Genomic DNA, 22,877 nt, shown 5'->3' on the forward strand with positions numbered 1-22,877 from the left:
GTCTATCTCTCCCTCTCTCTCTCTCTCTTGCTCTCTCTTTCCCCCTCCTTTCTGTCTGTCTGTCTATCTCTCCCTCTCTCTCTCTCTCTTGCTCTCTCTCTCTCCCCTCCTCCTCTCTCTTTTGCTCTCTCTCCCCCTTTCTCTGTCTCTTCTCTCTTTCCCCCCTCCTCTGTCTGTCTGTCTGTCTGTCTCTGTCTGTCTCTCCCCTCCTCCTCTCTCTTTTGCTCTCTCTTCCTCCCCCATCTGTTCCTCTCTCTCTCTCTCTCTCTCTCTCTCTCTCTCTCTCTCTCTCTCTCTCTCCTCCTTCTCCTCTTCCTCTCTCCCCCCAGCCGTCGTTCTCCAGCTCGCTCCTCATGTCGTCCAACCTTACCCACCAGAGGTGCACTCAGGGCGTGTATCTGCAAGAGAGCGGCGTCGGCTCCTCCATCAACCTGGCGCTGGAGTGTGAGGCCAGCGCAACCTCCACACCCGCCACCAGCCGCACCAGCACCAGCGCACTCTACTCCCAGTTCAGAAGCACTGAGAGTGAAAACCGGTGTGTAACCTGCTGTCCAGACATGTTTTGGTTTACTAAATATAAATAACACCATGCTTTCACATTCGCTTCTCATTAATCTGAGACGATGTGGAGCATCTTGCATATAATTCACTGTAGAAACGAGTGCTTTAATATAAACCCCCGATTTGCGGTCAGAACTGTTGTCCGAGCTGCTGTTTTAGAAAATACATCAACACCTTCTGTCCAATCAGAATCACAAATTCAAGAACGTAAAGTCAGTTCTCAATATGTAGCGAAGTTCGGAGCTCCTATGTTGGCTACGTATTCATTAACGTTGTCGTGACTCTTGAACGTAACTCTGATCCACCATTTTGTCCCTGTGTTGCTTTTATTCTCAGGAGCTTTGAAGGAATTTTATTTAAGAAAGGAGCTTTGTTGAAGCCTTGGAAGCCACGCTGGTTTGTGCTGGACAAGACCAAGCACCAGGTACGTGCAGCATGTTAGAAATGTCAAGATGATTGGTTACTGATGACATGAAATCAGGAAATGGCAGGAATGCCAACTTGGACTCACTGTCTTTTTTTTTTTTTTTTCCCCCCCGTCACTCTTCTTTACTTTGATCAGTTGAGATACTACGACTCGAGGCAGGATAAAGAGTGCAAGGGGGTTATTGAACTGGCCGAGGTGGAGTTCGTCATTCCGGGTGCTCCTGCCATGGGAGCTCCAAAAAACATAGAGGAAAAAGCCTTCTTTGATGTGAGTATTTCTGGTTGTCAGGAACTGATTTTGCACTCAGGGCCGTATTCGTAGTTGGACAGAGTCCCACCCCACCCCAAATTAGGGCTGTGCGATATGGGGGAAAAAAATGAATATCCCAATACATTTTCTCCATTTCACGATATACGATATACATCTCGATATATTTAAATCTCCTCTAAAGGACCCCATGAAATCTAACTTTTACTCTTTACTGTTTTCACTACAATCCCTGCAGATTAAATAACATTCTTGGTTAACTTTACAGGTGGTTTTCAACAACACATTTTAAATTTTCATGTTAGTGATTTAATCACAATTGAATTGAAATAAGACTATTTTTTATTCAACAAAGATGTGGCACAAACTGCAAAAACAATCTTGAAAATTGCAACAAAGGGGCAACACAACCAGGGCTTTGAACCGGTTCAAGGAACGAAAACGAAAACCGGGAACTTTTTCTATTTCACATGGAACAGAAACGAAACCAGAAACTTTATTATTTTTTATGTTCCGGAACAGAAACGCTTATTAAAAATAATGGTAACCGGTTAATACCGGTTTTTATTTCGTTCCTCAAAGTTTCCGTAGCCTACAAATAAAGTCATTCTTCTCCTGCGCAAGTTTCTATGACCCGCTGGGTAGGGTTGGGCGGTATCCAAATTTAGATACCTTTAAACTGTCTCTGTGTTTTCCCGGGGTATACGGTATTACCGAGAAAAAAATAATATTTTGTTTCGGCCTACTGTGTAACGTGCGCCTATACCGGCGGACCTTGTCCAGACCTGCGCCTATGCCTCAAATGTACTATTTAAAAGCAGCATAACGAATTGTGTGCATTGTGGTATGGATTAAGCAGCAAAGCGAATTTTGTGCATTGATGAATGGATTAAGAGATATTTCAAAGCATCACGCAACTCTTCCTTCATCTTGAAAATAGCATTCAACTGTCGTTTACACATGTCTGCGTTGAAACGCCATTTGCAGCACTATTTCACCTACTCCATCAAAAAAAAGTACACGATGAGCAGGATCATACCCTTTCAAGCATGGGAAATAAAAAAAAGAAAAAGAATCAACCAACACCCAAGTCCGTTTAGACTGCGCGATAAACCATATTCTTCAGCGCAAATGAGGCGAACCTAATTCAAATGCGTGATAGCTGCACAAGGCAAAATCATATGGGCCCACGTCATGCCATGGCGGGGAAATTAATAATCAAATGGCCTTACCTTGCTTAAAACGTTGTCTTGATCACATAACTCCTTACAATTATTCCACTTAAATCCATACGGTTTAACACACCCAACAAAGATAGCAAGCGCATTGCTAATTCCCACCAGAAACCTAACAGTTTACGCTACGATGTTTTCTTCCGTTTCTTCAGTAGATGACATTTCAAACGTTTATTACCCACATCCCAAATGTCATACGTTATATTATTTTACCTTGTTGTTACTCATGTAACCTACTCAAAACACAACTCATTGGATCTCGTGGAAGTGGAGTACCCCAGGCTATGGGGTGCCTTAAAGGACATATTAGATTTTTTCGATTTTTCTTCTTACATACTTTACACACAGCTTCATCTGTGTTTGCTGGCTCTCCCTTTTCGTTTGGTTTGAAACCAAAATACTGCCACACTGCCGATGTTGTTTTTTTTTTTTTTTTTGCCACTAACTCGTTATCTTGACTTGCCATCTTTCAACCGCGGTCTCAGTCTCTTGCGAAGCTTTCTGTCAAACTCCAAATGTCACGCAGGGTTGCCATGGTAACGACATAAACAACCCTGCACGCGATGAGAACTTCTTTAGGAAATTGGTAGAATTAGTGAAAATACGATCACACAGTTATTCGGGATGATCTTCAATTTATTATTTTATATTATGACCTCGTACTCCATATTTATTTAGATATTATATATTTTTTTTAAATGACGGTAATGAGACCGATACCGTTGGTACTTTTGGATACCTCGGGATACCTTCTTACCGTAATACTGCCCAACCCTACCGCTGGGGTTCACTTCCTGTGTGACGTTCGCTGACTGAATGGAGAGAGCGGGAGGGTGGACTACTATCACGTCTCCACATCTTAAATAAGAGGTAAATATTGCAGTCTATCGTTATTCAAAAACATCAATTTCAAACACGATATCAATATATTTGTCCACGTTAATGAGAGGCTCGCGAACATTAAATGACGTTAACCTCTGTTAGCCTATCAATGCATAGGGCCTGACTAGCCTTTGGTAACACACTAAACGAATTCTCTTTCATTTTTGGCACTTTTTCTGTTTGTGTAGATGGGAAGACATACTGAGAATCCAAATCGCCAACATTTGAAATAATAATTGTTTTGAATTATTTCTTGTCTTATTTAATGAAGGTTGTAATAGAATTAGCCTACATTTGGCTTAAGCCGGATGAGACAGAGACATAATTTTATAGCCATTTGTTAAACAGCTGACAGGGAACGTAATTAACCGTTCCAGGAACGAAATTTTTTTGTTCTAGCCGGTTCGGGAACGTCTGTTTAATGGTGGAACCCAAAACCGGAAACGTTAAAATTCCGTTTCTGTTCGGAATGAACCAATAGGAAAAAAATTCTGGTTCAAAGCCCTGAACACAATACAGAGCTGCTCAGAGCTCAAATCAATAAAGTGCAGCTCAACACTGAGAAAGACATTTAGCCTAAATAAGAAAAGTGCTCATTCATTAAATTATTTTTAAAAAATAGATCTCCAAGCTATTAACCTGACTACTGAGAACCACTGGAACATTCACAATAGAGAGAGAGAGATTGAGGGAGAGAAGAGAGAGATCTGCAAAACATTTTTCTCTTTGCACACTTTTGAACTGAATGTTTTCTGGCTCTGCCTCTCAGATGTGTATAATTCCGGAATTGCCTTCTCTGTAAAATGTCTGCGACCAGGCAACTCATATTTGGGATCGAGTGTGTTTAGTAATTTTTGGAAGCCTGGTTTTTCCACTATACTAATTGGGATCATGTCTTCGGCAATGAAGTTAGTGATTGCATCCGTTACAGCTCTCTATCTCTGACTCGTTTTCTCCTATGGGGTGGCTTTGGAGAGCGAGGCCGCTATGGTCATTTGTTTAGCTCGTGGGCAAGTAGTTCGGAGTTTAAGAGACTCTTCATACTGTACCGGGTGAGTTTTCAGGTGATGGAACATATTTGTAGTGCTGCTGCCTTTCGTGATGACAGGTTTTTTTTGCACACTTTACAAATTGGCATTTGCTGTTCCACGTCCTCCTCGCGATATCCAAAAAAATGCCGGATGACTGACCCCTTACTAGTTCTTTTAGGAACCAATTCGTCCGCTTCCATTTTTAATTTGTCGCTGAAATTGACAGAGCTTACACGGTAGCCTATGCAGCACCAGCGATTGCACGAACTGAGTCAGCGCTGTAAACCGGAACCAGGAAATCTTCCCGCAAGTTCCTTTCAGCACCGAGATGTCGCCCGGGATTGGTTGGCGAGTGCGTGACGTTATTGGTTTTTTGTTTTTTTTTTTACCCTTAGGCAGCCTCACGTTACTGCCTGAGGGACAGGGAGAAAACCACCGGGAAATGTTTTAAACAAACACGAAACAAACGCAAGTCGGAAGATGACCATAAAATACTCAATAGTTACGATATAATCATTTTATGTATCTCACACAGAATTTTCGGAGATATATCGAGTATATTCGATATATCGCACAGCCCTACCCCAAATCAAATCAGAGGCGCGTCTCAGTTACTCATGCTTCTGAAGCCTATTTTTCTTGCACGATATCAACTTCAGCAGGGTGCAGTATTTAGGTTAGCGCCTTTAAAGTGCACGAAATGTTTTCCACACAGTCATCAGAAACATCGCTCATCTCAAAGACGATTCTTTTTATGGCTAACGTTATGAACAACACTCAGGGTGTTTTCACACTTAGTCCCTTTCAGCCATCTAACCGAACTCAGATCGATGACTCAGCATTTTTTGCGCATATGTGAACACTCCAACCGTACCCAGACCCCTTTAAAGCGAACCGAACTGAGACCACCTCAGGAGGTGGTCTCAGTACGGTTCGCTAAAAATCAACGGTACGGTTTGCCTAATCTGCGCATTGTGAACAAAAAGCGCACCGGGTTCACGTCGCCTTTTTCACTGTCGTTTAACCTTCTTCGTTTGCCGTAGTTGGTCATGTGACTGTAGCAGGGAAACTCAACTTCCTTTTGGAACTTACCACAGCCGCTTTACAGTTCTCTGAACTTACTGACTGACGAGTCGGCCACAATAATATAACTATATTATAAATAAATAAATAAATATATATATATATATATATTTTTTTTAATAAATATACAATATAATAAATTTATTTTCCTTAATCCGCACTATTTTGATCAAAGAATACAGCAGGGCAAGCATGGCAGCAGACATTTTGATTCAAGAGAAAATTAGCCAGAATTCCGTGCACTGGGGGTCTGAGGGCTCTAGAGGACCTGGTGTGAACAGAAAGAGGACTGAGGCCCCATCAAAGCTTAACTGGACCAGAAAGAGAACCCAGTCCTCTTTGTAATAAATTCACAGTGTGAACACAAAAAGAACTGAGTTCTTTTTCTGTTGGTCCACTTTTTGGTCCACTTAAAGAGGACTGAGTCTGGTTCCTTTAAAGGGGACCAGGTGTGAAAACACACTTAAAGAGACCTGTGAGCACACGAGTGTTTGATCGGTTTATCCTTTAAACTGTCTGCATGTAGCCTGGGAAATCCCATGCTGCTTTGCACAATCGTTCCGATCTGAAAAGACAGCATGGAAACTATGGTCTAAAGGCTCGCCTGAGTTAGGGAGCCAATCAGAGAGTGGGGAGGGGTGGAAAGACGGTGACGCGTACTACTCGACAAACGGAAGCTTGTAGTTTATTTGGGACTGTTTACGGATCACATTTAACATGGCGGCGAGCGATACGAACCAAACTAACCAAACCAGCTTCTCTCATATTTGTCTTGCACAAACGGCAGTAATCGTTCGGTGCCATTGTTTTCCTATTTTTGTTTTGCCTTCTCTTTCCTTCTCTTCTTCTCCTCTTCGTCGCTCTAACTACGTCACCGGGTACAACTGCCATGATTGGCCATGGGCTACGTATACGCCAAATGATAGACATTTGCAACGTCCAATAAACGGCCGTTGACAATCGTAAACCACACCTCCCCTACGAGAAATTCAATAGGCGGATTCCAGACCATATTTCACTTGTGATATGGTCTGGTGTTAACCAGACTAGTCTGCATGTGTTCCTTACAGGAAAGAACTGTGTATGAACAAAAACACTATTACTCTATTCATTTGACTCAAAATAGCAAATTAACAGCACGATAATTAAAAAAATACCATTTCATGACCTAGATTCGTATCCTGTGTGAACAGTTAACAAAATATAGGACTAATTTTTTTAAAAAAATGCTCGATCAAGTACTATTTTATACGCTGATGAGGCAGGAAGCCGCCATTTTGTTCAAGGTACTGACTGCAAAGTCATCTGAAATTCTTAAATCGTTTTAATCTGCATGGTATTTTCCTGTCTCGCAAGAACAATATCATGCGGACGAGATGTGATCATTTTGATGTCCCGAGGTTCGCTTTTCTCCATTTTGGGACCGTTTTCGTCCCTCTTGAGGTAAAACCGTACAATCCTGCGGAAACAGCTGAACACAAGGAGCTTTAATTATGGAACTGTGTCACATTAAGATGGCGACGCACGGAAATCATCGTAACTCTGCTTCGACCTCGGAGAGTTTTGAGTCGCAGGGATGTAATCTGTGGTTGACGTTCGCGAATAGATCCGTCAAACAAAAGACGAATATACTGTATCTTTTCTCTGTTACTGCTTTTGTGTTCTCGTTTCTTTCTCTGTAAGATCAAAACATTCTGTGTAGAACTCCATACTCGCCACCGTGGAATCGAGACCATGCATTCTGAGGCGAAGATAGCTAAGCGCTAGCTAGAATGATTTAGTTATCGGTCCAGAAAAATGACACGTCATGTAACCTTGCTGTATCTTGCAGTCGCACTCACTAGGCAGGCTTTCCTTTTCCTTTCCGCTGGCTGTTAGCTGGAGTGAGGGCGGAGTCCGCCACGTTTGCCCACGCCGACTTGTTTTGGTTAAAAGTAGGTCAAATACGCCCCACGGTGGTCACGTGATATTGTTGCTCACTTGCTTCGGCAAACTCCGGAATCGTAAAACATGGGACGCTTTTTATCTCAGCAGAACATTTACACGCAGGATACACGGTGTGTGTGTGCGCAACAGCGAAACATCTCGAAACTCCAGCAGCAATAGAAATAGAACATTTTTGCCCAGAATTCAACTTTGCACTCAGAACTTTTAAATTGAACCAGATTTGCAGTGATTATTGTGATAATTGCAATAAAAGCATTACAGTCAGCAGAACGGAGAATCGTGATCTCGCGATACGAACGGTTGATCTCGCGTTACCAAAGGTACACAAGAACGAGTGGCGAAGCTACGATGTCATCGTGTTGGAAGAATGAGCGTAACAAGAGTGAAACTTCGTAACTAATCAGCACTTATCCTGATCAAGTTCGACCTTTTTTTAACGAACATACACCGTAGAAAACAGCACTGTCGCCTCACAGCAAGAAGGTCCGGGTTCGAGCCCCGTGGCCGGCGAGGGCCTTTCTGTGCGGAGTTTGCATGTTCTTCCCGTGTCCGCGTGGGTTTCCTCCGGGTGCTCCGGTTTCCCCCACAGTCCAAAGACATGCAGGTTAGGTTAACTGGTGACTCTAAATTGAGCGTAGGTGTGAGTGTGAATGGTTGTCTGTGTCTATGTGTCAGCCCTGTGATGACCTGGTGACTTGTCCAGGGTGTACCCCGCCTTTCGCCCGTAGTCAGCTGGGATAGGCTCCAGCTTGCCTGCGACCCTGTAGAACAGGATAAAGCGGCTACAGATAATGAGATGAGACACCGTAGAAAACAATGAACAACAGTGTGTGAAAAACGAACCAATCCATTTTTGTGGCTACTGCCTCATAGAGGCAAAGCGAGGCGGTAGCCGTTGTGTCACTGTGTTGTAAGAATGAGTGTAACAATAGCGTGCTGCGCATGTGCATACCGTACGCATAAGCATTACAATAACCAGAACGGCGAATTGTGATCTCGCGATACGAACAGTTGATCTCGCTTTATCAAAGGTACACAAGAACGAGTGGCGAAGCCATGATGTTATCACGTTGTAAGAACGAGTGTAAGAATAGCGAAATTTCATAACCAATCAAGCTCGATTACCCGTTCTACTTCTTGATAAACTTCGGAACCAATCAGAACCAGAAACGAAATAAGAGAAACCTCGTTATAACTTCATAGTATCGGAAGATAATCGGCAGATAAAAAGATAAACGAAATTCACCTCGTGGTTCGCCAAGGCTACTGATTCGATATCAAGTATGTGGTGTTTATTTTAAGAAAATTGACCTTTTGATTATCACAGCTTTTGTTTGGTCCTTCTGAAAGGTCAGATGAAAGGTTTTGTAAGTGTTGGGTGGTTGTTGTTTTTTTAAGCTTTTTGGCAGATATATTGAAAAGCCGATATCAAACTTCTGCTATTCGCGTTAATTTTTTAATCTTATTTTCGAGTCTTTACACTACACTTGTGAAACAAAATGTGGTCATTAGTACTAAATAATGCTTCTAAGACCATTCATGAACAAGTGCTTGCTTTCTTACTATTTTGAAAATAGATCGAGTTCACAGCACTGTATTTTGAACAAAACACAGTAAATAAAATTAGTAACCAAAATACTCCAAGCCCTGATGCTGCTCACAGCTTGGTGATGCTTGCAGGAGATGAGGCGAGTATAAGTGATAACATGTATACGGGTCCGTCTCAGAAACCGGTCTCTCATTTGGGACATTATGGTCAAAAAATAAATTTTCTAATTTTACTTTTTTTTTTTTTTTTGCATTTCCCTAACACTCAATGTTTCTTTTGTCATGTTTAATAAGAATAAAGATAGTATCTTGCTTTATCTGGCCTCCACTGTGGAAAATCTTTTTGATTACAATTCAAATGCTTTTGTAAAATTGATTTCCATATAAAATAACTGCAGCATGAAGAATTAAAGCCCCTCCTTCACAGATGAGTGAAAATATTGAATAAATTTCCTCTTTTTGATTGCTTGGGTTAAAAATGCCAAGTTATGATGACTGAATTGATTATTCACTTAAATATGAATAATATGATACATTTTGGGTATTTGATATGGCAAAATAGGACACAATGGAAAAATCAAGAACACACCGGAAAGATGAGAATAACGGCGGTGGTAAAAGAACAGCGACTGTACCGGCTGAAGGTCGCGCGGGTCTCTGCTGCGGCGCGCGAGCAACGGGACATCACTACCGCACCGGACGGAGCGCGAGGCGGGGGCAGGGCAAAATGACTGGCCGTAGATTCTATCAAAAGTTCGATCTAAATTGACCATGGTTGCAAACTATTGGCCAAAAATACGCAAACACTACGAAATATGAAAGTAAGATGAAAAAGAAACATTCTATTGCCTTATACTGCAAGACTAAAACAAAATAAAACTGTCAAAACTCACCTTTTCAGCGATAACGTCCGAACAGATCACCCGCGTAACAGAAAGACCGCAAACGGAAGCACGATCAACTTCTAACTGTTGGAGTGGAAAATAGAGGTTTGCGCGGGTCAGATTTTTCAGTCCCGCCCGCGCCCGCATTGTGCAGTCCCGCTCCCGCCCGCGCCCGCAAAGAATTATGATTTTCAGTCCTGCTCCCGCCCGCACCCACAAAAAAATTATGATTTTCAGTCCCGCTCCCGCCCGCGCCTGCCATATTTTGTCCCGCTCCCGCCCGCAAATCCCGCATGATGCAGACGTTTGCGTTATTTCTCAGGAAAGTTCTTGTCTTGACACAGCGTGATGGTGCCCCGCCCCCTACTTTGAGTGGATTTGAGCATAAATATCTACAGCTCACGTTTGTTACTGTTTACCTTGTTTCTGAATTCAGCATGTAGTATCTCTAATAATAATAATTAGTGCTGTCAAATGATTAAAATATTTAATCGCAAATCACACTTTTATCATATGAGAAACCATTGTAATTCTCTGATCAGCATAAAAAAGTGAATGGGCTTGCTTTGTACCAATGTTTTTTTTTTTTTTTATTGCAAAGCAGAGCTAGTAAAAGAAATGAATTGATTTACTGCTTGCGTTAGTCTACAACTTTAATCAGAGAGACATGTTACACAGTGACGGTAGGCTTGACTCAGTGCTGTCCCAGAAATCCTTCCTGTAATATGCAAATTTGGCTGTCCAATCAGAGGCGGCCAAATTTGCATATTACAGGAAGGATTTCTGGGATAGCATTGAGTCAAGCCTACCGTCACTGTGTAACCTGTCTCTCTGATTAAAGTTGTAGACTAACGCAACAATTAAATCAATTCACTCATGGTTCTCTTGCTAGCTGGGTGTGAACTGCGAGTCATTAGAGTGATCAAAGAATTTCCCCTTAGGGTGATCAGTGGCAAGTTTAAGATGCCATTTCTCACTCAATCTGGCAATCTGACTCTCTCTGCAAATTTAGGCATTTTAAAATGTTTTTATTAATGCCAAATAAAATATCCAGCACAAATTATATATGATAGACATAAATTAATAATTTATAAATTTTATTTCAAGCACGTTTTTAGTTAGCGGGACTGCAGCTTATCACCACTCCCACCCGCGCCGCATATGTGCACTCCCGCTCCCGCCCGCGCGCGCATATGTGCACTTCCGGTCCCGCCCGCGCCCGCAATGAGCTTTCAAAATTTGTACCGCGCCGCACTGCTTTGCGGCGGGTCCCGCGGGACTCCCGCGGGAGTGCAGGGCTCTAGTGGAAAATTCCATTCTACACATGCAAATTGTTAATGTGTGTCCTTCCCCGCACACAAATAACACGCTACGGTAAAAAATAGACCACAACTCATTTTATAGCTCAGAAATTCATACAAGACCAGCTACCATCGTAACATATTCTGTAAGAAACATATTCTATACCTAACTTTCAGCTTTCGTTTTAAAAAACAAAATCGCAGATTTATAACTAAATGTTTATACGGCGTACTGATTTTAAGTTGCTACTTTTGGTGAGGTAGTGACCTTGACCCTGAGGCTTTCCGTTTAGATCAAAACACACGATCGTATTGGTTTTGGGTTTGCGGAAAATGGAGTTACAACGGTGATCAAATATTTTGCATGATGTTTTATTCCGGTTATGATTATTCTGTGAGCGCACCAATCCTTAGGTGGATAAAGTTACAACTTAAAATACAATTAGTGATAACTGTAGACTTTTCAGTGGACTACAACCTTTTTAAGGGAATGCGATGTAGTCAACCATTTATCATGTCCCAGATCAAGCCGCCATTTTTGCCAAATTCTGAATAGAGTATTCACATCAAAGATTTAGTTTTATCTGTATTATTTCTTTCATCATTTTATTTCAAATTAAAACCAACATCACCATTCAAAACCATATAGTTTATGGACTGTGAGTATATTTAGTGAAGGACCCCCACAGTACCCAGTTTCTGAGACAGACCCATACGCGATATTTACTGCATGGACATGGGATCAGAAAACAATTTTATTTATAAGCAGTAGCCACATGCACCCATAGAGTGAGTATTTTTTTTTTTTTTTTTAATTGTCTTGTTTCTGCTGTACTATATTACATTTGAGGAATTTGCAAGGAGGAAAAAAACTGATTTGCTTCTTAAGTCTGTATTTTCTATCCCTGAATTTTTGGGGGGCTTAAAGGCAAGTGCTGGTGTTTTAAAGGTGAGATCTAGACGCTATTGGAAAAACTCAGTCTCGGATACTTTGTACTTAAGAAAAACCTGGCAACCACTGAGGCATACACGTACAGGTCCTCGTGTAAATACTGACTTAATTATTGAACTGGAATTGAACTCTGAATACTAAACGGAGTGTGTTATTGTACGTATTCCAGGTTTATGTGAATCTCATCAGCTCTTTTCTCTTTCCTCAGCTAAAAACGACCAAACGAGTGTACAACTTCTGTGCGCAGGACAGCCAAAACGCACAGCTGTGGATGGACAGTATTCAAAGTTGCCTATCTGATGCATAGATGAGGGGTGTGTATGTGTGCGTGCGTGTGTGTAAGAGAGACTTTACTGTGATTGGACACATGGGTGATGGCCATGGCTCTCAGCCGACGATGGAGTAGAGAGAAAATGATGTTGCTGATGTATAAAAAAAAAAAAAAGTTGCACCTCACCACATTTCAGTGTTTTGTTTTTTTTTTTTGTACAAAATAAATGACAAAAAGAAGAATTCCCTGAAAGACTGACATGGACACGAGTAGTCTAACCACTATACACACCTCCTGGATGTTCTCTTGTGCTCTGTGGATACAAGGCATGGCATCACTAATAAAAATCTCTCGCTCCCTTTCTCCCTTCCAAACTACTGCCAGATAAACGAATGCTATGCAGGGGTGTGAGCATGCCCGGTCCAGCACCTCACCCAAGCAATGACTTTTTATTATACTGGTCGCATCACTTCTTCAGCTCTACACTGTCATATTCCACTTCACGTTTAAGACACGCCCATTTCCCTCGAATCACGGTTCTTCTCCGCACTCGGATTCCTTTTCGCTCATCACTCCTCGGACGATGCCGAAGCGCACAGAAGCACGACGTCCTTTCAACGGTTCATGAAGGAGCTTTGATTTCGTGTACAGTGATTTAAAAAATGATCAGTATATATCCAATGTTAGTCATTAATCCCTCCACATGCCAGTTCTCACATTAGCGTGTTTACAAAAAGCATCTGATACCAATAAGAACCACTATTAACTTAAAAAAATGTAAGGATTTGTTGTGTTGAGGTGATTAACTTATGCTTAAAATATATATATATATTTTTTTTTAATATGACATGCACATTAGAAGGTTAAGTGGTCTCTTAATGGATGTCCATTTCAACAAGTTTACACCGGTTACGGGATCCACAACCGTCTATCAGCTGATATTTACCAGTTTTAAAAACATTAGAAAATTGAAGGAAGTTAGCCAGAGTTGCAAATTTGGATTTTTTTTTAAATGATCTATGTGGATCTAAAGGTTTAATAACCTTTTTTTTTTGTTTGAATTGAACTGACGCCATCATTACAGTACGGTGGAGTTTTAATAACTCTGGCAACCTGCTCTTATTTTCTCTATGGACCCTACATTAAAATAGCAGTTTTTTTTTTTTTTTTTTAATTAGAATTGTTAATCGGAAGCTTGGGGTCACCTGATCTCTAATCTCACACCCTGTCATTGTCAGAACTAGTGTTTTTAGCTACAGTCTGTTACTTTCTCTCGAACCCTGTACATAGAGGAGTTTCCATCTGTATTATTTAGAAAGAGTTTATTTCGTTGGTCTTGGTGAGGATGCAAATAAGTGTCACTTTTTTTTTTCCCCCGTTTTTTATACCGAATACAAAATACAAAACTAACACACCCACATATATGTATGTATGTATGTATGTACACACACATACAGTGTAAAATAGGGTAATACCGCTGTCATGTTGAACATAAAATTTGAATTGTAGATTTATTTTTTTTTGTTCTGATAACTCCCTTTGTACATAATATCCAGATTTCTATGTTTGTTAGTAATTTATTTAACTTTGTCTCCTCAAAACACCACTTAACGTTTTGAATTAGAAACTCCAATATGTGCCATTTGTTTATTTCTGTATTAACTATTGACTAATGCAGTTTTTTTAAATCCTCCAGATATGATTCAAATAAATCCTCAGTGTCTTTTTTTTTTTTTTTTCCCTTTTTCTTCTCCCTCTGCCATGGTGGTCCTCTTGTAGTACAAGTCTGTCCATTGTGTGAGACCGTACACCTTCTCCTGAGGTGGACTGGTGTTATATGAATGGGATTACAGAGGATGTATTGTTCTCATAAACAGTACACTAATCCATTCATAGGGGAGAGCGGGGAAACTTGGGACACGTTTTCAGCTTTTGTAGACTGTGTGAAATTCTTTGCAGGTAGCGTCACATTCGTATTGCATTAGAGAGGATTTACTCGACTCTCTTACCACAACGTTAGTTTCTCAGCTCGTCACATATCCTGGCCTTCAGGACTCGCCTTTTTTTTTGTTATTTTGTGCAGGGAGACATGAGACGAAAGCAAAATACCTCGCTTAATCCGACAGGTTTCACTTTTGTTTATCTTGTAAACTTGTAACATCTGAACTGTATGAGCACACAATGCTGGTACGGCGACGGAAAAACGTCCGTTTACCCAAAACCTGACTCGACGAAACGGTTCCATTCTCAAGAAGGAATTAAATAAGTTTAATCCTCATGCAGGGACACGCCCACATTTTTCACAAACATTTTTGAGCTATTTTATATTTGTAAACCATAAGAAAAAACTGTAATATGATGAACTGTCCCAACTCTCCCTGTCTGGACATTTAGAAAGGGGAAAAAAAAAAATCCTGAAATGTTTTTCCCCTACGGAAGCCGCGAGAGGCCCTTCATATAATCTTTTTTTATTCAGCTTGTTATCCCGAGATAATGACATAAATAATTCAGGATCTCGAGAAAACAAAACAATCATTCCGTGATCTCGAGAAAACGACAATTATTTCATGATCTCGAGAAAACAGCTGAGATTTCTAGCAGAGCTGCGCCCCCTGTGGGTCAGACAACGAAGACCTAAGGCCAATTTATACTGACAACCCAGTCCTCGCAGATAGCGTCTGCGTAGCCCCCCCACCTTCGCAGACGCTCTGCGCGCACCTCCCAAAAATTGTGACCACCGCAGAAGCCTCGCAGACAAGAGGGCTCTGATTGGTCCACTCTACATCTGCTGTACACGCACTTCCACTTCCCTACTTTCCCGGTTTGGTTTGTTTTCACTACCGCCATTTTTAAAAACACGAGCGAAGATGGAGCAGCACGAAGAGCGGGTGATCGAGGAAGTGAGGAAGTACGTACATCTATACGACTCCAGTTCTAGTTGTTATAAGTAACCGGAGGATAAACACTCCACTAACCACACCCACCAACTACTCCTAGCGATTTCGCGACTTCGCGCCCCCTTGCGTTGTGGCGGTGAATAACATCGCGCACGCCTATTACTCCCCGCTCAACGATAAATTACAACTGTCTGCGAAAAGCTATCTGCGAAAGCCTTGTCGCAAGAACATGCAGAGGCTCTTAGAAATTGTCGGACATGTAACAGAGCAGAAATGGCTTTTTACGATGCCTTGAGAGAGAGGGGGGCCAGTCTTCTGCGGAGGTGCCGCGGACTAATTTTGAAATTATCCCTTATTAAAAGACTTAATGCAATCTCTCCCTGCGTCAACCCCTGATCAAAATATTGCCTTATTAGGTGATCGATTATTCCAGACATTCTAATGACCAAAGTTGCGTCTATACAGAATGAGAAATAGCCCCTAAGTCAGCATATCACAAGTCTCTTGGCGCACCTGAATGAACCATTTCTCAGCTGTTTACTCGAGATCTCGAAATAACGTTGTTTTCTTGAGATCCTGAATTAATTATGTCGTTATCTCGGGACAACAAGGTGAATAAAAAAAGGATTATATGAAGGGCCTCTCTCGGCTTCCGTATTCCCCAGAATTGAAGTGTAATCAATTATCCTATCCCTGATAACTCCAGGCTTCTAAACTTCTTTAATTCCTAACAAATCCCTGATTCACCAGCGTACATTATACCGTAGAATGGAAATGGAGGCGAAGTAGGAAATACAAGTTTTGGTTGGGAGAAATATTGACCTGCACAAACCTTACTGCAGTGTCCAAAGGAACTCGGTTACTCTCAGTGGCGACATCGAACCTCTGATGTCATCTTAAATCTGATTGGTTGAATTTATTTCTGGGAATACAAACTATCCCAAGTCTCCCATATCTCTCAGTTCTCCCCGACTGTTGCAATAAATCATATCCAGCTCAAAGAATCCCCTTAAAGAGAGGTTTCAGGGGGCCAAGCACAATGTATTGGGAAACCAGTTTCTAATTATTTTTATGCCTTTTTTTAAAATACATTTTTCTCCTTCCAAGCTAGGTTCTGTTGTTAATCATGTAATGTTCTATAGGATTAAATCAAGAAACACTGGGTTTCATTGCCCCTTGATTTTGCTAATTATTCATTTGGTTTGTGCTGTGGGTGCAGGATATTTGTATACATCTGGGAAGTCTGGGAACACAATGGAATTTCATAGTATTGGTTAAATATGTAAGTTTAGAAAATGTTTCTGAAGCAGGAATAGACATTCTTTTGTCAAAGATAGCTGTAAAATTTAAAAGTCAATCAGAAGTTAGAGTAATTAACTGTTTTGGTTATTTATTGGTCACAAAGTTCACTGTTACAATATTCCTGCAGCTTGCGACCAATAAATACTGTCAAGACACGACGGTGAGAATGAAGTGAAAATGGCAAATAACATGAGAAAATAATCCTGTTTCAACAACTGTCCAAAACAGAAAGGAAGTATTGTACAGCCTTTGTGTTGGTATAATAATGATGACGATGATGATGGATAGATGGAAAGAAAGGAAGAAGACCTATACGAAAAAGAAAAATACACTGTATAAAAGAAAAACTGAAATGATCTATGTAAAAATAACCATAGTAGTAAAAGTTCGAAAAAAATGATCAGAGACTGGACTAGAAAAGGGAAAAACAGAACAGGGAAGGAGAGCGCTATAAAGATATGTAATGAATGTAGGTAAAGTTGAAAAAAATAAGATGAAGTAATGAAAGGGAAAAGAAGTCAGATTACTACGTTTCTTGGGGTAAGTTTGATCGGATATAACGGTTTAACACAAGCCAAATATGGGCGGCACGGTGGTGTAGTGGTTAGCGCTGTCGCCTCACAGCAAGAAGGTCCGGGTTCGAGCGCCGTGGCCGGCGAGGGCCTTTCTGTGTGGAGTTTGCATGTTCTCCCCGTGTCCGTGTGGGTTTCCTCCGGGTGCTCCGGTTTCCCCCACAGTCCAAAGACATGCAGGTTAGGTTAACTGGTGACTCTAAATTGACCGTAGGTGTGAATGTGAGTGTGAATGGTTGTCTGTGTCTATGTGTCAGCCCTGTGATGACCTGGCGACTTGTCCAGGGTGTACCCCGCCTTTCGCCCGTAGTCAGCTGGGATAGGCTCCAGCTTGCCTGCGACCCTGTAGAACAGGATAAAGCGGCTACAGATAATGAGATGAGATGAGATGACAAGCCAAATACACGCGATGCGAGTGGTAAGATGGCGGACAGATGGCTTCACTCTGACGAGCCTATAAGCTCTTCAGATTTTATATACTAGTGCATCTCAAAAAATTAGAATACCATGAAAAAGTTCCCTTTTTTCATAATTTAATTCAAAAAGGTAAACTTTCATATATTCTATATTCATTACATGTAAAGTGAAATATTTAAAGCCTTTTTTGTTTTAATTTTGATGATTATGGCTTATAGCTCTTGAAAATCAGAAATCCAGTATCTCAAATTATTAGAATATTCCCTAAGATCAATCAAAAAAAGGATTTACAATACAGAAATGTCCAACTTCTGAAAAGTATATTCATTTATACACTCAATACTTGGTTGGGGCTCCTTTACCATGAATTACTGTATCAATGCGGTGTGGCATGGAGGTGATCAGTCTGTGGCACTGCTGAGGTGTTATTGAAGCCCAGGTTGCTTTGATAGTGGCCTTCAGCGTATCTGTGTTTTTGGGTCGGGTGTTTCTCATCTTCCTCTTGACAATACCCCGTAGATTCTCTATGGGGTTCAGGTCAGGCAAGTTGGCTGGCCAATCAAACAGTAATATCATGGTCAGCAAACCATTTGGTCGTAGTTTTGGCATTGTGGGTAGGTGCGAAGTCCTGCTGGAAAAGGAAATCAGCATCTCCAAAAAGCTCGTCAGCAGATGGAAGCATGAAGTGCTCTAAAATCTCCTGGTAGACGGCTGTGTTGACTTTGGACTTGATAAAATACAGTGAACCAACACCAGCAGATGACATGGCACCCCAAATCATTACAGACTGTGGAAACTTCACACTGGGCTTCAAACACCTTGGATTCTGTGCCTCTCCACTCTTCCTCCAGACTCTAGAACCGTGATTTCCAAAGTAAATACAAAATGTACTTTCATCTGAAAAGAGGACTTTGGACCACTGAGCAACAGTCCATATCTTTCTGCCCTTAGCCCAGATAAGACACTTCTGACATTGTCTCTGGCTCAGGAGTAGCTTGATATTAGGAATACTAAAGTTGTATCCCCTTTCTTGAAGATGTCTGTTCGTGATGGGTCTTGATACACTGACACCAGCCTCAGTCCACTCCTTGTGAAGCTCTCCCAAGTTCTTGAATCAACTTTTCTTGACAATCCTCTCAAGACTGCGGCCATCCCTGTTGCTTGTGCACCTTTTCCAGCCACCCTTTTCAGCAATGACCTTTTGTGGTTTACCCTCCTTGTGCAGGGCATCAGTGATCATCTTCTGGACAACAGTCAAGTCAGCAGTCTTCCCCATGATTGTGGTTGTGTGTACTGAACTAGACCGAGAGATACACTGTGTTCATACTGTTTTACTCAAACTCGAAATGAAATATTCTAATATTTTGAGATGGGTTTTTTATGTTTTTGTATTGTATGCCATACTGATTAAAATTAAAATAGAAAAATGCTTGAAACATTTTAGTTTATGTGTAATGAGTCTATAATATATAACATTTTCACTTTCTTAAATAACTGATGGAAAATATTGAACTTTTTCACAATATTCTAATTTTTTGAGATGCACTAGTAGAGCTCAGTGGGGGCACATCAGGGCACTTGCCGTGATCAGCAAACTGCATTTATTTTTGGGGTTTGTTTGACTTTAATGATTTTCTCTGCTCGCTTCCTGGTTTGTGAGATGTAGAAGTCCTGGAGGCTGGGCAGGAGCGCTCCAGTGATTCTTACTGTTGGCTGGAGTTTGTCCCTATCCTGTTTTGTGGCTGCTCCAAACCAGACTGTGATGGATGTGCACAGTATGGGTTCAGTGATTACGGTGTAGAACAGAGTCAGCAGCTCCTGTGACAGACCAAACTCTCTGAGTTACTGCAGAAAGTACATCCTCTGCTGGGCTTTTTGAGGATGGAGTTGATGTTTGACTCCCACTTCAAGTCTTATGATTATCATCATCATCATCATCATCATCAGATTTTTAAATCTTGGAATATCGAAATTGGTCTCTGTCTTTAAAAATCCCAAATCAGTCTGACTCGAGGCGGCACGGTGGTGTAGTGGTTAGCGCTGTCGCCTCACAGCAAGAAGGTCCTGGGTTCGAGCCCCGGGGCCGGCGAGGGCCTTTCTGTGTGGAGTTTGCATGTTCTCCCCGTGTCCGCGTGGGTTTCCTCCGGGTGCTCCGGTTTCCCCCACAGTCCAAAGACATGCAGGTTAGGTTAACTGGTGACTCTAAATTGAGCGTAGGTGTGAATGTGAGTGTGAATGGTTGTCTGTGTCTATGTGTCAGCCCTGTGATGACCTGGCGACTTGTCCAGGGTGTACCCCGCCTTTCACCCGTAGTCAGCTGGGATAGGCTCCAGCTTGCCTGCGACCCTGTTGAAGGATAAAGCGGCTAGAGATAATGAGATGAGATGAGATGAGATGAGTCTGACTCGAATATATTATACACTCACCGGCCACTTTAAGAAGAACAACTACTTTATTCATCACACGCTTGTGAAATTCCTCTCTGCATTTAACCCATCTGAAGCAGTGAACACACACATGCCCAGAGCAGTGGGCAGCCATGCTAACAGCGCCCACGGAGCAGTTGGGAGTTAGGTGTCTCGCTCAAAGGGTGCCGTCCCATATTAACCTAACAGCGTGTCTTTGAACGGAGCTCCTGGAGGAAACCCACGCAGAAAGGCCCCCACCAGCCACTGGGCTCGAACCTAGAACCTTCTTGCTGTGATGCGACCGTGCTAACCACTTACACCACCATGCCACCCAGTGGAAACAGGAACATGTTGTTGATTCTAAGATTTCTGTTGTTGGCTGCAGGACTGGAACCCAATGTGTTGTTCTGCTGTTACATGCTGAGATGCTTTTCTGCTCACCATGGTTGTAAAGAGTGATTATATGAGTTGCTATATTTTTCCTTCCTGGCAGCTCGAACCAATCTGGCCATTTTCCTCTGACCTCTCTTATCAACATGGCGTTTGTTTCCACCCACAGAACTGTCGCTCGCTCACTGTGTTTTTTTTGTTTTTCGCACCATCCTGCGTAAACACTAGAGACTGTTGTGTGTGAAAACCCCAGGAGATCAGCAGTTTCTGAAATACTCGAATAAACCAGTCCATCCGGCACCATGTTTCTGATGTTTGAAGAAGTGAACATTCCAGCTCTTGATTTGTATCTGTATGATTTTATGCACTGTGCTGCTGTCAAGGCACTGGGTGATTAAAGAACCGCATAAAAAAAAAAAGAAAGAAAGCACAACTTTATTCATCACACACTTGTGAAATTCCTCTCTGCATTTAACCCATCTGAAGCAGTGAACACACACACATACCCAGAGCAGTGGGCAGCCATGCTAACAGCGCCCGGGGAGCAGTTGGGAGTTCGGTGCCTCGCTCAAGGGCACCTCAGCCCAAGGCCGTCCCATATTAACCTAACCGCATGTCATTGGACTGTGGAGGAAACCCACGCAGACACGGGGAGAACATGCAAACTCCACACAGAAAGGCCCTCGCCGGCCTCGAACCCAGAACCTTCTTGCTGTGAGGTGACCGTGCTAACCACTGCACCACCATGCAGTTGGGTGATGGATGGGTATTCCTGTGTATACTTTAGAGAGAGAGGAGGAGAGAGAGACAGACAGAAGAGACAGAGAAAGAGGGGAGAGAGAGAGAAATACAGAGAGAGGAGGGGAGGGGGAAGAGTGTGTGAGAGAGAGGAGAGATACAGACAGACACAGGAGGAGGAGAAAAAGAAGGGGAGAGAGACAGAGAGGAGGGGGAAAGCGAGAGAGAGAAAGACGGGGAGAGAGAGAGAGAGAGGAGAGATAGAGACAGACAGAGAGGAGGGGGAAAGAGAGAGAAGAGACAGAAAGGGGGGAGAGCGTGAGAGAGAGGAGAGATACAGACAGAGAGGAGGGAGAGAAAAAGAGGGGAAGAGAGAGAGATAGAGAGAGGAGGGGGAAAGAGAGAGAAAGGGGAGAGAGAGCAAGAGAGGAGGGGGAGAAAAAGACAGGAGAGACAGACAGAAAGGGGGAAGAGAGAGTGAGAGAGGAGAGAGAAAGAGAGGAGAGATAGAGACAGACAGAGAGGAGGGGAGAGAGACAGACAGAGAGGAGGGGGAAAGAGAGATGCAGACAGAGAGGAGGGGAGAAAAAGACAGGAGAGAGAGAGGAGGGGGAAAGAGAGAGAGAAGAGACAGAAAGGGGGAAGAGAGTGAGAGAGAGGGGTGAGAGAGAGAGAAGGGGAAAGAGAGAGAAAGACAGGGGGAGAGAGAGAGGAGAGACAGAAAGGGGGAAGAGAGCGAGAGAGAGGGGGAGAGGGAGAGACAGACAGAGGAGGGGGAGAAAAAGATGAGAGAGAAGGGGGGAAAGAGAGAGAGAAGAGACAAAGGGGGAAGAGAGTGAGGGAGAGAGAAGAGAGAAAGGGGGTGAGAGAGTGAGCGAGAGAAAGACAGGGGAGAGAGGAGAGCAGGGGCGTATCAAGCTTTCCAAAAGTGGGGGTGTTCTGGAATGGGGAAGCCATATCATTAGAAATGGGTTTATGGCTCTATACACGCCCGGCGTGGACACTGTGATGGACTGTCAATGACCGATATGGAACTTTTTCATCCCCATGGTCCACGGATGCAAATGAAAGGGAGGACAGCAGAAAGCCTATAAATCCAGTTGACTCCAGCCAAGTTCTGCATTTGATGCAGAGATCTATCATGTTGGGTTTTGGTGTTGTTACTGCCAGGGCTATGCAATTATTCAGTAAGTGAAGGCAAAAAGTATTGAGTGATAATTCTAGGTAACAGGATACTGTTCTATAACAGAGATGTCAGTATTGCTGCCTACACTGGTATACACTGATCTAAACAAAACCAAAAACTTCACATAGCCCAAGAAGTCATACACAGTGTATAGATCATACACCATCATGCATAACAGTTTGGACTGGGATCGCTTTGTGTGAGCAGGAGGCATGGCTCATCAGTTCATGTTGGAGAAGCGCAGCATCCTGGAAGGACCTCTTTAGTATAGCATTCAAATAAGACGGGGCAGTTCCTGCTTTTAATGTCTTTAATTATTCAAACTCGTGTACAAAACTTGTTTGCATCATGCATTACATCAGGTTTAATGCATAAAATTTGAAAATGATGCGATAGACTACACATACAACAAACACTTAATGGCCAAATAACATTACTGTACAACATTTATTGAACATTCATTCGATTTGAAATGCCTTTAAATCTCAATTGAAAAACTCTTCTAAAAAGTGATAAGCAGTTATAATGCATGAAAAGTAGACTTGGTACAAACACACACACTCGTAACAAAAAACTTG

The 22,877-nt window shown here is 42.3% G+C and overlaps 1 protein-coding gene across 5 annotated transcripts in view; it reads left to right on the forward strand.

Annotated features, from left to right (window-relative positions):
* Positions 1-13,362, forward strand: part of sbf1 (SET binding factor 1) — a 174,062-nt gene extending 160,700 nt beyond the window's left edge. For all 5 annotated transcript variants that reach the window (XM_060903342.1, XM_060903346.1, XM_060903344.1 and 2 more), the window contains 4 exons: positions 330-535; positions 898-985; positions 1,124-1,255; positions 12,327-13,362. In XM_060903342.1, coding sequence (XP_060759325.1) covers positions 330-535; positions 898-985; positions 1,124-1,255; positions 12,327-12,425 — 525 coding nt within the window. In that variant the 3' untranslated portion in view covers positions 12,426-13,362. The remainder of the gene's footprint in view (positions 1-329; positions 536-897; positions 986-1,123; positions 1,256-12,326) is intronic.
* Positions 13,363-22,877: the final 9,515 nt, after the last annotated feature.

The sequence above is a fragment of the Neoarius graeffei genome, chromosome 21 (assembly GCF_027579695.1).
Source record: "Neoarius graeffei isolate fNeoGra1 chromosome 21, fNeoGra1.pri, whole genome shotgun sequence".
Lineage (NCBI taxonomy): Eukaryota > Metazoa > Chordata > Actinopteri > Siluriformes > Ariidae > Neoarius > Neoarius graeffei.